At 39.4% G+C, this 15,966-nt stretch overlaps 1 protein-coding gene across 2 annotated transcripts in view; it reads right to left on the reverse strand.

The window, feature by feature from the left end:
- ANKRD55 (ankyrin repeat domain 55) overlaps positions 1–15,966 on the reverse strand; it is a 104,400-nt gene that overhangs the window by 51,486 nt on the left and 36,948 nt on the right. For both annotated transcript variants that reach the window (XM_023734982.1, XM_004380479.2), the window contains exons 4-5: positions 12,160–12,290; positions 8,526–8,635 (exon numbers count right to left, since the gene is read on the reverse strand). In XM_023734982.1, coding sequence (XP_023590750.1) covers positions 8,526–8,635; positions 12,160–12,290 — 241 coding nt within the window. The remainder of the gene's footprint in view (positions 1–8,525; positions 8,636–12,159; positions 12,291–15,966) is intronic.

Raw genomic sequence — 15,966 nt, forward strand, 5'->3', positions numbered from 1 at the left:
CAAGGGAAAGATTAGTCCAAAGGACTAATGGACCACAAATACTACGGCCTCCACCAGACCGAGTCCAGCACAACTAGATGGTGCCCGGCTACCACCACCAACTGCTCTGACAGGGATCACAATAGAGGGTCCTGGAGAAGAATGGAGAAAAATGTAGAACAAAATTCTAACTCACAAAAAGAGATCAGACTTTCTGGTCTGCCAGAGACTGGAGAAACCCCAACAGCATGGCCCCCGGACACACTTTTAACTCAGTACTGAAGTCACTCCTGAGGGTCACCTTTCAGCCAAAGATTAGACAGGCCCATAAAACAAAACGAATCTAAATGGGCACCCCAGCCCAGGGGTAAGGATGAGACAGTAGGAGGGGACAGGAAATCTGGTAATGGGGAACCCAAGGTCAAGAAGGGGAGAGTGTTGACATGCTGTGGGGTTGGCAACCAATGTCACAAAACAATATGTGTATTAATTGTTTAATGAGAAACTAATTTGCTCTGTAAATCTTCATCTAAAGAATAAAAAAAAAAAGAAAAAGAAATGATGCAGAAGGGTGGAGGCACTTTGGACATTTCTTTATTCCATGTTGGAACTGTTTTCTGAATTTTGAATCTATTCTTAAACTTCCCTCAAAAATTTTTTTATAAGTGTCATTTCTAAATAGTTTAGAGATATATTCTCTAAATTCAAAATTTGATATAAAAATGAATATATAATAAAAACTTGCAGATCTTATGAAAAAACAAACAAACAAAAAGAAGTGCCTCATAAGGTTTCCAAGGCCATAATCTTTACAGAAGCAGACTGCACATCTTTCTCCCTCAGAGAGACTGGAGGGTTCAAACTGCTGATCTTTTGATTAACAGCCAAGTGCTTAACTGGGCTCCTTTTACACCATCCATGGACTTCTAATTGTAGATAGCCCTTCATTAAACTCCAGTTACCTCTTTTAACCACCACCTGTCTGTCAGTCTGTCATATTGTGGTGGCTTACATGTTGCTGTGATGTTAGAAGTTATGCCACCAGTATTTCAAATATCAGCAGGGTCACTCATGATGGATGGGTCTCAGTGGAGTTTCCAGATTAAGACTGTCTAGGAATAAAGACCTGCTGATCTATTTCCAAAAATTAGCCATTTGAAACCCTATGGATCACAATAGAACATTGTCCAACTCACTTGCTTTGGAAACATCATCAGGAGGAGGACATCATGTTTGGTGAAGTAGAGGGCCAACGAGGGTGAGGGAGACCCTCGTGAGACGGATTGGCATAATAGCCACAAGGGTAGACTTGAACATGCTGGTGATCATGAGCATGATGTAGCACCAGGCAATGTTTCGTTCCTTTGTACATAAGGTTGCCATGATCGGAGTTGACTTGATGGTAGCTGTCTATCTCTCTACCTCTTTTTAATGTTCCAAGTCTTCCCCGTCATGACCGTGATTAATACTTCCCAATCTGTGTTGCTTGGCTCTAAGGTTCATTGATCTTCAAAGCTGGTTACATGTTTACAGAGAAAGAGATTGAGTCTCCCTCCCTTCTTCCTTCACTATATCCCTTTCCCTCCTGCTTGCCCCCCTCTCATCCAACCTTCATATATTATGATATCTAGGGACCTGAGGCCTTGAATTTCTTGCCAAGGTCATCCCACAATGCCTTGGTGATCCAGCCTAAACTAGAAACCAAGCATAAGTTTTCCAGCCTGGTGCCTTCTTGCTTCTTGCCATTTCATGGTGCAGAGGTAATATGCAAGATACTTGCCCCACATCTGTCTCAATTAAGAACCAGAAGACTAGCAGACCTCTTCATTTTGTGCTATGGTGGCCTGGGGAGTATTTCTTCCACAAGCCCCAGCCCAGTCTTCTTTTAGCACCAGCTCAAACTCTGTCCTGCTCTCGGATCTTGAAGGCAGCAGTTACTATGTAAGGCCCACCTCCTCCAAGGTACCAGGATGGCAGAATGGGATCCCCAGCAAGGATCTTCCAAGACAAACAGTGTGGTGGGTGACAACAGCACAGATGCTGGAGCCAGATCACCCCTGTTCCACTCCCTGCTCTGCTGTCAACCAGCTGACTGACGATGGGCAAGCTATGAAACTCTCAGTGACTGCGTTTTCTTTCTATAAAATAGGGTTAAGAATACTTTTAAAAGATTTGTTGCGAATTTGCATGAGTTAATGCACACAAAGTGCTTTGCATGTCATAGTAAGTTCTATGTAGTGATTTTTTTTTAAAACTCCTACCCTGTATTTTCTGTGTCTCTCCTGATTGCCATCAGGTGATTGATGGGCCAGAGAGAGATCAGCTAGAAGCATCCTGGAGGTACTTGTTTCCATGAATTTCTCTGTTTTGCTTGTCGCTGAGGCTCCTTGCCCTTGAACTGGCCAGCCCAGTGATAGACGAGAAAAATGGTCCCCAAGCCAACTGCCTCACCTCCCTGCCTTGAGGTTGCCTCGATGTGAAAATATGCTGTAATGAAACAGCCCCTTGTAGGTAAGAACGTTAACACCTGGTAACTAGGGAACAAGATCTCAAAGAAATGATTTCCTTCCTCCCTCTGGCCGTAGTTAAGAGAGATGAAAAGAGGTCTGCTTGTGCTTCAGCAAAAAAAAAAAAAAAAAAGAAAGAAAGAAATCTGCCTGTAACCATGGAGATCATGAAAAAGAACTTCAGAGAGCCCTGTGGCAGCTTTCAGAGGAAATTGCTGCTCGCCTTCCAACCCTAGCATGCACAGCGTTGTACAAACACAACCCTGTTCTCTGTGGAGCTTTGTCTTAACGATCCTGCCCCCCTCTCACACTGACGCCCTCTGAATGTCCCAGCCGAAGGAGCAAGAAAAGCCATGGAGAGCTGAAAGGGAGAAAACTTGGACCTGCTGAGAAGCAGAGGGTTCAAAGCAGGCAGGGGCATCCTGAGATGCAACTTGTGCTTTTTTGCTTTTGTCAATTCAACTTGCCTTCATGTTCATAATTATAAATCACTTATCCCTGCATCAGCTTAGATCCCCACTGAGTTGCAGCTTAACGAAGGATAAATACTGGAACTGATTGGTTTGCTAGGCAGTTGTTTCCATCAAAGAACCAAAATCCCTCTGGAGGCAAAGGGCTAATTGAAGCATCCTCTTGGCTTGTTTATAAGCAGCTTCAGTGTGAGGCTTCACTCTGAATAACCACCAGGGAACATCAAGTGGAAGGAGGCTGCTGTTTGGAAATCTAAGGGTTAGAAGATTTTAAAACGAGGGTGAATACCTGAGTACAAGGAAATAAAGTGGCCTGTACATACTGTTTACAATTAGGGGAAAAATACAGATGTACACGCACTAATAAAAGGAGATAGGGAGTTTTGAGCGAGCTGAATGGTTGAGCATAATGTTCGTGAGTTCTAAAGTCTAGCTGCAGGCTATGTCCCAGTGTCAATACCAACAGGAGTGCTGTTCATACCTAGTGACCTTCGCAGTAATGTGTGCTCATGCCACTGAGGTGCAGGCTGCATGTACCTGTATGTGTACATGTGTACATATTTTTTATGGACCTGTGTGTGTCAAGTGAAGGAGGCCAGCATGAGATCTGGTGGGGTGTCAGTAGCTGGGTTTCATTCTTTAGTGCTGACTATGGTATTTCTTTATTTCTGTCTTCCATCATCATCATCATCATCATCATCATTGATATCATCACCCTCATCATCATCACCAGCACTTACTGAGCACTGACAGTGTACGAAATGCTGTGTGCAGTGCTTTCCATACATTTTCTCCTTTACTTCTGCCTACTTGCTTATGAGTTTTCTGTTCTAGAAAATAGGGACAATACAGTACTTACCCTATTTTCTAGAATAGAAAACTAGCTGAGCCATGAGATGATAACTTGCCCAAGTAACATGGGCACTAAGAAGTAGGGTCGGATGGAAACTCAGTATGACTCCTGAGCTGGCACATTCTGACACTCTGTGGTTGTTGTTGTTAGCTGCCATCAAGATGCCCCCCAGCTCATGCCAACCCCATGTACAACAGAACAAAATGATGTCCAGTCCTGTACCATTTCCGTGATCATTTGGAGACTGGACTATTGTGATCCATAAAGTTGTCCTTGGCTGATATTTTGGAAGTATCAGGCCTTTCTTTCTAGTCCGTCTTAGTCTGGAAGCTGCACTGAAACTTGTTCAGCATCATAGCAACACCTAAGCCTCCACTCACAGATGGGTGGTGGCTGTGCATGAGTTGCACTGGCCAGAAATTGAACCCAGGTTTCCTGCATGGAAGGAGAGAATTCTACCACTGAATCACTATGGTTCCTGTCACCCTTTACCTCAATTCAAAAAGAATTTTATGTGGTTTCCAAAGATACACATAGTAAAGTGAAGAAACTAGGGAAAAAGAAAAGAAGGGCAGGATATAGAAGACATTGGCATATAGTACTGTGTGTAATGCAGAGGTAGGGCAAGAATTTGGTTTGGGGTTTCCTAAACATACACAGAGAGAATTATGATAATAATTCACAGTGTCCACATACTAAAAACAAAAAACAATTTCTCAGGAGAAGTACAGCAATTCTTGCTTTAGTAGAAAAATTCTTGTGGCTTCTCATAAAGGATTTTTTCTTTTTTTTGGATGCTGTAATGAACAAAACACACCCTGGCAATGAGAAAATCAGGAATTTAGTAAGGTTGTATCTTACAAGGCCTCTCAACATAGGCCAAAGGCTTAATGGCAAAATATGGTCATTAAAATAAATTTCACAGGTTCCACAACAGTGGGTCCTGGGAACACAGCAGATACACTGGCTATCTTCACACACACATCAGGCAATTACTTATCTTCTCTATGCCTCCGTTTCCTCATCTATAAAATGGAGATAGAAATATTCACTACCTCATAGGGTTGTGGGGAAGATTAAATGAAATAGTACATAGAAAGCACTTAGAAATTTGCTTGGCACACAATGAATAATCAATGGTGTTTATTACCATCATCATTGTTGCAAGTTAAAGTGAAGACCCATATGATTTAGTGGTCAACTGAGATGGCCTAAGGTTGTGTCCACTTAGGAAAACTGAGAAGCCAAATAGGTTTGCACAGCCTAATGGAAGGTCACTTCCTTTTGCATTATGGTTGTAGGATTAGGAAATATCCATGAACCAGACCAAGATTTTTTTTTACTCTGAAAATTCTGAGTTCATCTAACACACCAATGGATGATTGAAGCCCAAGTTCTCTGTGGTAGAGACAGACGTTAGTTTCTGTTTTAAACAATTAAAAAAGATGTTATCAAACTCTGCCATGGCCATAAAAATTCTCAATGAAACAACTATAAAATAATTATAAGTAATGTAATTACCTAGGAAATCCTCTAAGGCAAGCTAGTCTCCACAAGTTTTCTAGGTAACTAAACTAGTTGATTTGTTATATGGGTTGTTAAGGCTTAACCCAATTAATTGTTGAACATTTACCAGAAATGATGATTTTGATTTTGGAATAGTTGATCTTAACCTTTGGGTTTTATTTGTTACTGCAGCTAGCATTACTATAACTAAAGCAAGATTTAAAAAAAAAAAATTTTGTTCTTCTTGTTGTTGAGAATATACACAACAACACATACACTAATTCAACAATTTCTACATGTATAATTCAGAGACAGTGATTACATTCTTCCATTCGTGCAACCATTCTCATCCTCTTCGGAGTTGTTCCTCCCCCATTACATAAACTCACTGCCTCCTAAGTTTCCTACCTAATCTTTCAAGTTGCTATTGTCAATTTGATCCCATATACATAGTTCTTAAAGAGCATGATGCTCAAGGCAGACATTTTTTTTACTAGTTAAGCTAAACTATTTTTTGGTTTCAAGAAGACTTCAGTGGATATTTTTAGTTTAAGTTTTAAAGATTATCTCAGAGCAATAGTTTCAGGGGTTCCTCTAGCCTCCATGGCTCCAGAAAGTCTGGAATCCATGAGAATTTGAAATTTCATTCTGCATTTTCCCCCTTTTGATCAGAATTCTTCTATAGAATTTTTGATCAAAATGTTTGGTAATGTTAAAGCAAGATTTTTTTCTTTCAGAAACGATTAAGTGTCCATTTAGGACTATAAAACTATGTCATTAGCATAAGGAGGATGCTTATTTTTCTGGATTCAACTCATCCAATTGTAGTGGCTGAGTTATTAGGTACAATTTCAATAAAGGAGAAGCCACAATTCTATGTTATCCCAGTTATAATGGTATGAAGTAGATCCTAGAGAATGTAAGCGCATAGCCGGGCATAAAAAAAATAGATACACAAGTCCACCAAAGAGGGGGTACACCTGGATTGGTTTTCAATTTATTATTGCAGTTTCAGATGATGAGCCCAACTGACTGACTGAACTGACCTTCAGTGTGATTTTCACCGACAACGCTTACTTAGTTCATCCTTCAGGTGAAATAGGTGAATGGCAGAGACAGTAAGCTTTTCACCAAAATTCATGCTCCTCTTTAATGGACTGGAGTCGTTGTTGGGAGGAGGTAGTCCTAGTCAGGGACTAAATTCCCCACCTTCCTTATACTGGGGTATGAACAAATGACTAACCAAAAAAACCAAACCAAACCCATTGTCGTGGAATTGATTCCAACTCATAGCTACCCTATAGGACAGAGTAGAGCTGCCCCATAGGGTTCCCAAGGAGCAGCTGGTGGATTTGAACTGCTGACCTTCTGGTAAGCAGCCTGAGCTCTTAACCACTGCACCACCAGGGCTTCAGCCAGATGACTAGTCCTTCTTAACGGAATGTGAGAAGTGAAATGTATTATTTGTAGGCTGGGATTTTAAAAAATGAATGGGGCTTCTCCATTCTTTCCCTGTCTGCAGGCTGAATAAAGACGAGTCAGTGGTCCTAGGTGATGATGGAGCCACAAGATGGAAGAAGCTTGAGTCCCTGAATCACCAATGGAGAGGAGCCACCCCCTGTCCAGGAACACGAGCATAGGACTGTTACATGTGTGAGAAAGCAATTTTATGGCATTAAAACTCTAAAGCTTTGGGTTTTGTTTACAACAGCTATCATTACCATAACTAAAGCAGGATTCTACCTTTCAGAATTTGTTAGGTAGATTTTGAAATGACTACTCTGAGTGAGGCATAAAAGAGTAGTTAAGTAGAGTAAAACAAGGCAGAATAGTCTTAAGAGGTATATTTTAAACTTAGATCACTCTAGGGGAAAAGTACGATTTTTTGTGACTAAATATTTATGTGAGTTGTCAAGAAAAGTCATTCTTTTTTGTCTAATTAATCAAAAGGGAGTCAGTCATTCTCTTACAATGTTTATTGATAGTTAGCTATCTGGGCTTGCTGTCTCTTCTCTAAACTTCCTTGTTTTGTTTGGCTTTGAGTAAATCCTAGTTTTCTGTTATTTCTGTATATATAATCTAATGATGATAAGAGGAGAGCTTTGGGAATAGTCTTGGAATTTCCTAACCCTTTATATTTTACTGTAAAGCAGACTGAAATGAAGAAATCCTGTTATCTCTTAGCTTGGGTGCTTATGGCTTCGGTATCTCCCAGACCCCACAGTGCTTTAGATTTTAGTTTTGGACACAAGATGTGCAGGGTGAGGTCCACAGAACCTGCTCCCTGTGGTGCTGACCTGGGGCCTAGAACTGGGGAATGCTAAATTCCTGTCAGAGGCTTGTTCTGTACAGCAGAGGTTAAGGAAGAGGTCAGAATGTTGCCTATTCCACAGTGGGAAATGCTGTTATCAGCTGCTCTGAAGGTCTATCGAAAGAATGAAGACTGATGCCCTTTAGACGCAGAGGGACGGGGAAACTAGAATTACACTTGGTCTGGGTAAAGTTCTTTCCTCGATTGTCTTACAAAAATGTGATCTTCTTGATCATCCAATATATTTGAATATATTTCTTCACATGGTGTCGAGGAGTACACACTCCTGGTTTCCTTCTAACTCACTAGTCTGCCTGTTTCAGTCTCTTTTGCTAGGTTCTTTTCCTCCTCCCAATCCATAAACACTGGCATGACTCAGGGTTTAGACATTAATCTGTCTGCTCAGTCATTGCTTTTTCACCGAATTTGATGTTCTTCGTAGCACTTATAGATATCTGAAATTCTCTCTCTCTTTTTTTTTTTCCTAATGTGTTGCTTAACTTCTAAGCTTTATGAGGTCAGAGATGCTGTCTTGCTTACTATGGAACTGTTAGGGCCTAGAATGGTGCTTGGTATGTAATAAGCACTCAATAAACATTTACTGAATCATTAATGATTGATTAATTGAATGAATATATGAATTCAGATTATCACAAATAACATTCTCTTTAAATCAAGGACAAGGAGAAAAGGGTTTTATTGAAGTAGGAGGGGAATGAGATCAGAGATAAAGACTATTCCAAGATGTTTTGATTTACTTAGATGTGATCTTTTCTGCTGCAACTTCAAAGAAATGGATGGGTTTTATTTTTATTAGCCACAGGGGGATGGAGTGAATGACCCTCTAATATAAGTTGGGTCCTTGCCAACCTGAGTGCCGTGCCAACCTGGTTACTTACCTCACATCGGGCTCAGCAGTAGAAGCATGCAGTGGCAGACGACCATTTTTATCAGGGATATTGTGCTTGGCACCATTTCTGAGCAGACTCACACACCCTTCGAGCCAACCCTGAAATATAAGAGCAACCACATCATTATATAACACGACCCCACATAACATATTCTAAAAAACTTTCTCTAGTTTTCTTTCCCTTTCATCTTTGATTTGGCTAAAAATACATTTTCTTTGACTTGAAGTGGCTAAGGATCACACCCCCAAATTAGACATCTCAACAGATGGCTGAAGGTCTTGAAGTGTGAATTCTCAAGTTTTTTGGAAGACCCATGATGGAATAGTTGTCAGACGCAGACTGATTTCTAGACCCTGCATCCTGCCTCCCTCTCCCCATTTCTAGGGCCTCTCAGTGGTATTCTACTTATATGCTCAGACTACACCAGTTCCTGGGCAATATATGGCACATAATAAGAGATGATTAACCATCTCTAGCCTCTCAGTTTGCGGGCTTAGCTACACATCATTCTTGTCAATGGTCTGACTTGGATGTCATGGTCCAATTCCTATGTAATTCCTGAATTTTAACCTCCACTCTATGCCTCCTTTATGATAAATGGGCCTTGGTCCTAGTTTCCAAGTGTCTATTCTAATACCACAAGGATAAAGTCTTGCTTATTCTAATCAGTCCCCCTCCCAGTACCTAGAATCCTAATCTAAGCCTCACTCCAGTGGCTGGGATCCTGTCACCTTGATGATCTTTCTGATGCTAACAGTTCAAATACCTGAATATGGGGGCACCATCAGCACCCTCCAAGGGTTCTCCAATGCTGTGATTTACCCACCTAAGGATTCCTGAAGAAACCTTGTGTGAACTTCCTGCTGTCTGCTAATTCCTTAGATTGAGAACTGATATTGCCATATTCCATGCTTGTCCCCTTCTTGGTCAGCACTTAAAGCTGGGTCATTTCCCATCTCAAAAGGCAGGTTTAATTTCAGGCCAGCCCTTACTCTCTACTCTCTATTCCATACTTCTTTAAGTAACTGGTCCAACCCTGCTCACATATTGAGGAGAATTCCTCCTACGTTCATTCAGAACCACTTGGGTAACTCACTCAATTATAGATAGACTGATAAATAGGTAAAACTATTATTATGAAGAATAATATGATAAGTCTCTGTTTTGCTCAGAAGCAGGCTTCCTGCCCTCCTCCATTTGTGTATAATTAAACCTCAAGATTATGTTACATTAAGTCAGTAAAATGAGAAAAATAACTGAAAATTTTCCCCTAAGGCAATATCAGAAGCAGTAAAAATCGGAATGTTAGAAATGTATGGAGTAGAAGAAAAAAGATAAGGGTAAGAAAATAATCTTTTGGTCCTGAAAAGTCTGGGAAAAAATCTATCAGCAAAGGTACTTCAAAATCCACAGGTCATATACATCTGTGACCAACTGATTTTTGACAAATGTGCCAAGTCCATTCAATGGCGAAAGAAAAGTCTCTTCAATAAATGGTACCGGGTCAACTGGATCTCCACATGCAAAAGAATAAAGCTGAACTCATACCTCACACCATATATGAAAATTAACTCAAAATGGATCAAGAACTTAAATATAAGAACTAAAACCATAAAACTGGCAGAAGAAAACACAGTGGTTAAGCTTTAAGGCCTTGTTTTTGACAATGGATTCTTAGATATGATACCAAAAGCACTAGTAACAAAGAAAAAATAGATAAATTGTACTTCATCAAAATAAACAATTTTTGTGCATCAAAGGAAGAGACCAACCCACAGATTGGGAGAAAAATTTGGGAACCATAGATCTGATAGAGGTTTAATATCCAGAATATATAAAGAACTTCTACAACTCAACAACAAAAAAATAACTCAGTTTTAAAAAATGGATAAAGGACTTCAGTAGACATTTCTCCAAAAAAGATATACAACTTGCCAATAAGCACATGAAAAGATGCTCAACATCATTAGTCATTAGGAAAATGCAAATAAAAGCCACAATGAGATATCACGTCACACTCACTAGGATGACTATTCTCAGAAAAATGGAAAATGACAAATGTTGGTGGAATGTGGAGAAAGTGGAACACTTGTGCATTGCTGGTGGGAATGTAAAATGGTGTAGCCATTTACAGTTTGATGATCCCTCCAAAAGTTAAATATATAATCACCACATGACCCAGCAATTCCCCTCCCAGGTATATACCCAGGAGGCATGAAAGCACGAACTCAAACAGGTATTTGTACACCAATGTTCATTGCAGCATTATTCACAATAGCCAAAGGTGGAAACAACCTAAGTGTCCATCAACAAATGAATGGATAAACAAAATGTGATATATACATACAGTGGAATATTATTCAGCTGTAAAGAAAAAGAAGTTCTGATACATACTATTAAATGGATGAACCTTGAAAACACTGTGCTGGGTGAAGTAAGTCAGATACAGTAGACAAATATTATATGATCCCACTGATATGAAATATCTAGAATAGGCAAATGCATAGAGGCAAAAGTTTATTAGTGGTTACCAGGGGTTGGGGGAAAGAGATAATGGGAGTTATTGCTGAAAGGGTACTGAGTTTCTGTTTAGGGTGATGAAAAACTTTTGAAAGTAGTGATGATGTCCGGACAACATGGTGAATATAATTAACGTTACTGAATTGTACACTTAAAAATGGTCGAAATGGCAAACTCTTTTTATATATATTTTACCACAATAAAAATAAAAAAAAACATAGATTATAATACTAACTATGGTTTTGTAGAATTGACCAATAATGTCTAAGTCTTAGGAGAAGCAAATGTTTTTCTGGCATTGTCGGTCTTGACTCATAGCTTACTAATGTACTAAATCTGTTTTTAGTTGTTAATGTCTAAGTCATCAAATTCTCTGATTAAAAGCGAAAAAAAAAAATATGAACAAGACACCCAAAAGAAAGGCATACTAAACAAATTTTAGAGTTGCCAAAGTTTTATAGTTTTCGAAAAACATATCTTTTGGTGGGGCCGTGTTTGAAACAGCTTTTATCATTTTGCAATACTTCCTGAAACTGTGTGTGTATGTGGTTTTCTTCAGAAAAAAATCAAAACACTGTTGAATATATCTGAAACCCATGATCAATATTCAGAGTCAAGAAATAATTTTGGTACTTCCTCTGTGCTGGGCGATTCCACATACGCTTTTTCCTTCAATTGTGATAAACTTTGTTGTGAAGTAAACAATATTCTCACTAATAATATTTGTGAAATATATGAGGGAAGAAGCACAAAGAAGTGAAGTGATTTGCCTAAGGCCACACATCTACAATAAGGTTATTTGTTAATGAGTTGGCGTGACCGAGACTTAATTTCCATGTGCCCCTTTTGTTACGTTTTCTTTTAATACCTGACTTTGAACATGGCAGCAGGGAGTGGTGGGCTTCACAATGCAGTCCTCTGGTGAAACTGACCCCCTTTTCAGGGAGCCTTAGGAAAACCAGGGACAAGGTTCTACTGTGGGGAGCCACACAAGAGGCTGGGTCATTATGATGTCTACAGGTAGACTTCCCTCATGCAGCTCCTTAAAGAGACTTTTAGCACATCCCACTCCTTAACCCTTGTGACAGACACACGTTGGTACCAGGTAGGTTGCCAGGCATAAACTTGTGCGACCATAAGCGTCCTGCATGTTGATATTGGCTCCCATCTTCAATAGCAGCTTCACTGTGTCCACTTGACGTCCAGAAACCGCATGCATCAAGGGTGTGCACCCTGGAATGAAACATTTCAACAGCCTTTAAAAAACGTTTGGCTTGCTAAATTTATGAGTAGACTTTGTTTGCCTGTTCATTTACTTTGCTTCTTGCAGATAAATAAACCACCCTCAGCACAAGTCCAGCTGTTGTGCTGTGTGGGGCTTAAGAGAGATGAAGACAATCGCTGCTCCAATTACATAAAATAAGAATATTTTATTTTATATAAGTAAAAATTTCTGGTCTTATTCAGTCTTCTGTAATTTTTCAATAATTGGTTGATTAAAATGTTTTGTGAGGATGATAAAAATTGCTTTTTACTACCTTAGAGATCAGCATAAGTTTAGATATAACAGGCAGGTTTTATCCTAACTGTATGAACAGGAGTCTCTGGGTTGTGCAAATGGTTAACATGCTCAGCTGCTAACTGAAAGGTTGGAGGTTCAAGTCTGCCCAAAGGCACCTTGAAAGAAAGGCCTGGAGATCTGCTTCTGAAAAAACTAGCCATTGAAAACCCTATGGAGTACAGTTCTACTCTGACACACGTGAGGTTGCCATGAGTTAGAATCAACTGCACGGCAACCGATTTTTAGGTTGCCTGAACAATAAAGAATCTGGAAGGGCCTTTGGAAAGTAATTTCAACCAGTTAGACAGGTTTAGCACAGCTTTTATTAGAAGTGGTGGATGGTTAAGGCTGGGAATGGTAGCCTAGCCTTGAGTTGCACAAATTCTTGCTAAAAGGAGCCACCTTTACTGAATGCTTTTCTGTTTTTGGAATCAGTATAGGTATTTGAAGGCCAGGGCAGTTTTTTTTTTTTTTTTAAAGTACTTTCTTCCTGAATGAAAATAGAGATGACATTCCATATTCCAACTAACTCTGTGGGGCTGCTGGAATGAGCCAGCCTGGTGCAGCAGAAGTCAGGTGCTCCACAGTCCTTCAGGTGAAGAAAGCAAACCTCAGACACGATCCTTTGCCCAGCTGAGACTAGTCTAGCTGTCTTCTGGTTGGCGATTCATGCTGATTGTGGCTGTGATTCTTTGCTAGGTGAACTGCCAGCTATGACCCTCAGAGAGCCCTGAGAATGGATAATCCCAGGCTGCTGTTCCCACTGAAAGGTTTCGGCTGGCCATCCAGTTTCTCTCCAAATATTGCCCTTTCTAATACTTTTTCTGGCTTCTGTACTGGGTAAGGAGTCCCTGGGTGGTGCAGTTAAAGCACTCAGCTGTCAACCAAAAGGTTGGAATTTCGAGTCCACCCAGAGACGCTTTGAAGGAAAGGTCTGGCAATCTACTTCCAAAAAATTGGCCATTGAAAACCGTATGACAATTTTAGTCTGACTCACAAGAGGTCACCATGAGTCAGAATTGACTTGGCAGAAACCGGAAATGGTTAAAAGTATCAATGAAGTGCTATGCCTTAAATAGTGGCCAAATTCCTTTCTCTCTCCCCAACCCTGCCTCCTCCCTCTCTCTTTCTTCTTTTCTTTCTTTCTTTTTTTCAACAGGTAGTAGTTAATAACTATTGAGAAGAAAAGGATGATCGGGACACATGCAGCAAAACTCAATTATCGAAGCAATGTGTGAATCTGAAGTGTTCAGTAGAATAAAGCTAAAGAATTTCTAGGCGTTATATTCATAATGCTACATGCTCTGTCTGGCTAATTTATAACCATCTTGAGATCCTAGCTTAAGTATTATTTCCGCAGAGAATCTCTCCCTCACTTTCCATTCTAAACTAGATCTCCATGTTACGATTTCTCATCGTCCTTTATTTTTCTCTCACAAGCTTTTAAAAATTTTATAGTTATCTATTCGTTAGGGGTGATCATCGTTTAAAGTCTGCCTTTCTTCCTAAACTGTAAGTTCCAAAGAGGAGGAACCACACCTCTTTTGCGCATCACCGTATCCTTATCACCTAGCGCTGCACCTGGAAGCTAGAAAATGTGAAAAAACATTTTTGAAATGCATAGCTGAATGATTATTCAACAAGTATATGTGAATTGTAAAATAATCCCTGTGAGATGTCTTTAACTGAGGTTTAGGTAGCAAATTCATCTCCACATTGGGTTTCAAAGTTTGTTTCAAATTGATATATTCATATAACTATCTTTATAGAAAATACAAAGAATCTATTAAAAAAACGGATAGAACCAATAAGAGTTCATCATTGTTGCTAGATGAAAATTATTATACAAAAAGAAAATATTCCTATAAACAAAACAAAGAAAGAATAAAAAAACAATAGCAGCAAAAAACATAAGATTCTTAGGAATAAATCTTACATAACAAGAGTAAGATTTGTATAGATAAAATTATAAAACTTACCAGACAACATAAAAGAACTCAACACAGACAGAGGTATATCATGTTTATGAAGGAGAAGACTCAATACATTAGAAATGTCAGTTTCCTGAAAATTAATCTATAAGTTTAGTGCAATTCCAATAAAAATCCAACAAAGTTTCTGTGAAACTTTAAGAAAAATGATTCTAAAATTAATCTGGACGAGTATAGTGCAAAAAAAAAAAAATCAAGACAGTTTTAAAGTAGAACAATGAGGGAGAAATTGCCTTATCAGCCAAAAAGATTTAGTATAAAGCTAAAGTGATTAAACAAATAAACAGATCAACAGAACAGAAATGTGAACCCAGGAAACACACCTATATGGAATCTCAGTATATGACCAAAGTGACATTACAAATCAGTAGGGGGAAAAAGTTTATTTAATAAATGTTAAGAAGCCCTAGTGGTGCAGTGGTTAAAGTCCTAGGCTGCTAACCAAAAGGTCAGCAGTTTGAACTCACTAGCCGCTCCGCAGGAGAAAGATGTGGCAGTCTGTTTTGTAAAGATTTACAGCCTGGGAAACCTATGGCGCAGTTCTCTGTCTTATACGGCACTATGAGTTGGAATCGACTCGATAGCAATGGTACGGTATGGTAATAAATGGTGCTGACCAACTGGCTTTATATAAAGGAAAAAAGGACACAAGTATATGTTGAGTAGAGGAAACCCATTGCCGTCAAGTTGATTCTGACTCATAGTGACCCTACAGGGCAGAGTAGAACTGCCCCATGGGGTTTTCCAGGCTACAAATCTTTACAGAAGCAGATTGCCACATCTTTCTCCTGCGGAGTGACTGGTGGGTTCAAACCACTGACCTTTCAGTTAACAGTCGAGTGCTTAACCACTGCACCACCAGGGCTCATACAGGAAACCCATTTTAAATATAAAGACTCATATAAGTTAAAAGTAAATGGATGGACCACCTTAAGATAATGGAAAAAGAAGACTCATACATACGTGACTCATACATACGTAAATATAAATTCTAGATGTATTAGAGACCAAACATGGAAAGCAAAGTTTAACGATTTTTAAAAGAAAAATTTAAAAGAAAATACAGAGGACTCTCCTTATAACCTGAAATCTTTCATGCCTGGCAGTACATAGAGCGAACATTAACTTTTTCAGCCTCGGGGGTTTATTGGGAAGCTGCTGTACCACTGATAGTGCATGTTGCCACAAGGCAGAGGCCTTTAGGAATGTTTGAAACCAAAGAAAAGGGCATGTGCCCACAAATTACTGTTTTTACAGGGTATTGTATGAGGTGTCTGAATTTTTAGTAGGAAAAATAGAAATTTTGAGAATTTTTATTTGTTACACACATGTACCAATAGTCCCCGGAGGGGACTTT

The sequence above is a fragment of the Trichechus manatus genome, unplaced genomic scaffold, assembly GCF_000243295.1.
Source record: "Trichechus manatus latirostris isolate Lorelei unplaced genomic scaffold, TriManLat1.0 scaffold00074, whole genome shotgun sequence".
Taxonomy (NCBI): domain Eukaryota; kingdom Metazoa; phylum Chordata; class Mammalia; order Sirenia; family Trichechidae; genus Trichechus; species Trichechus manatus.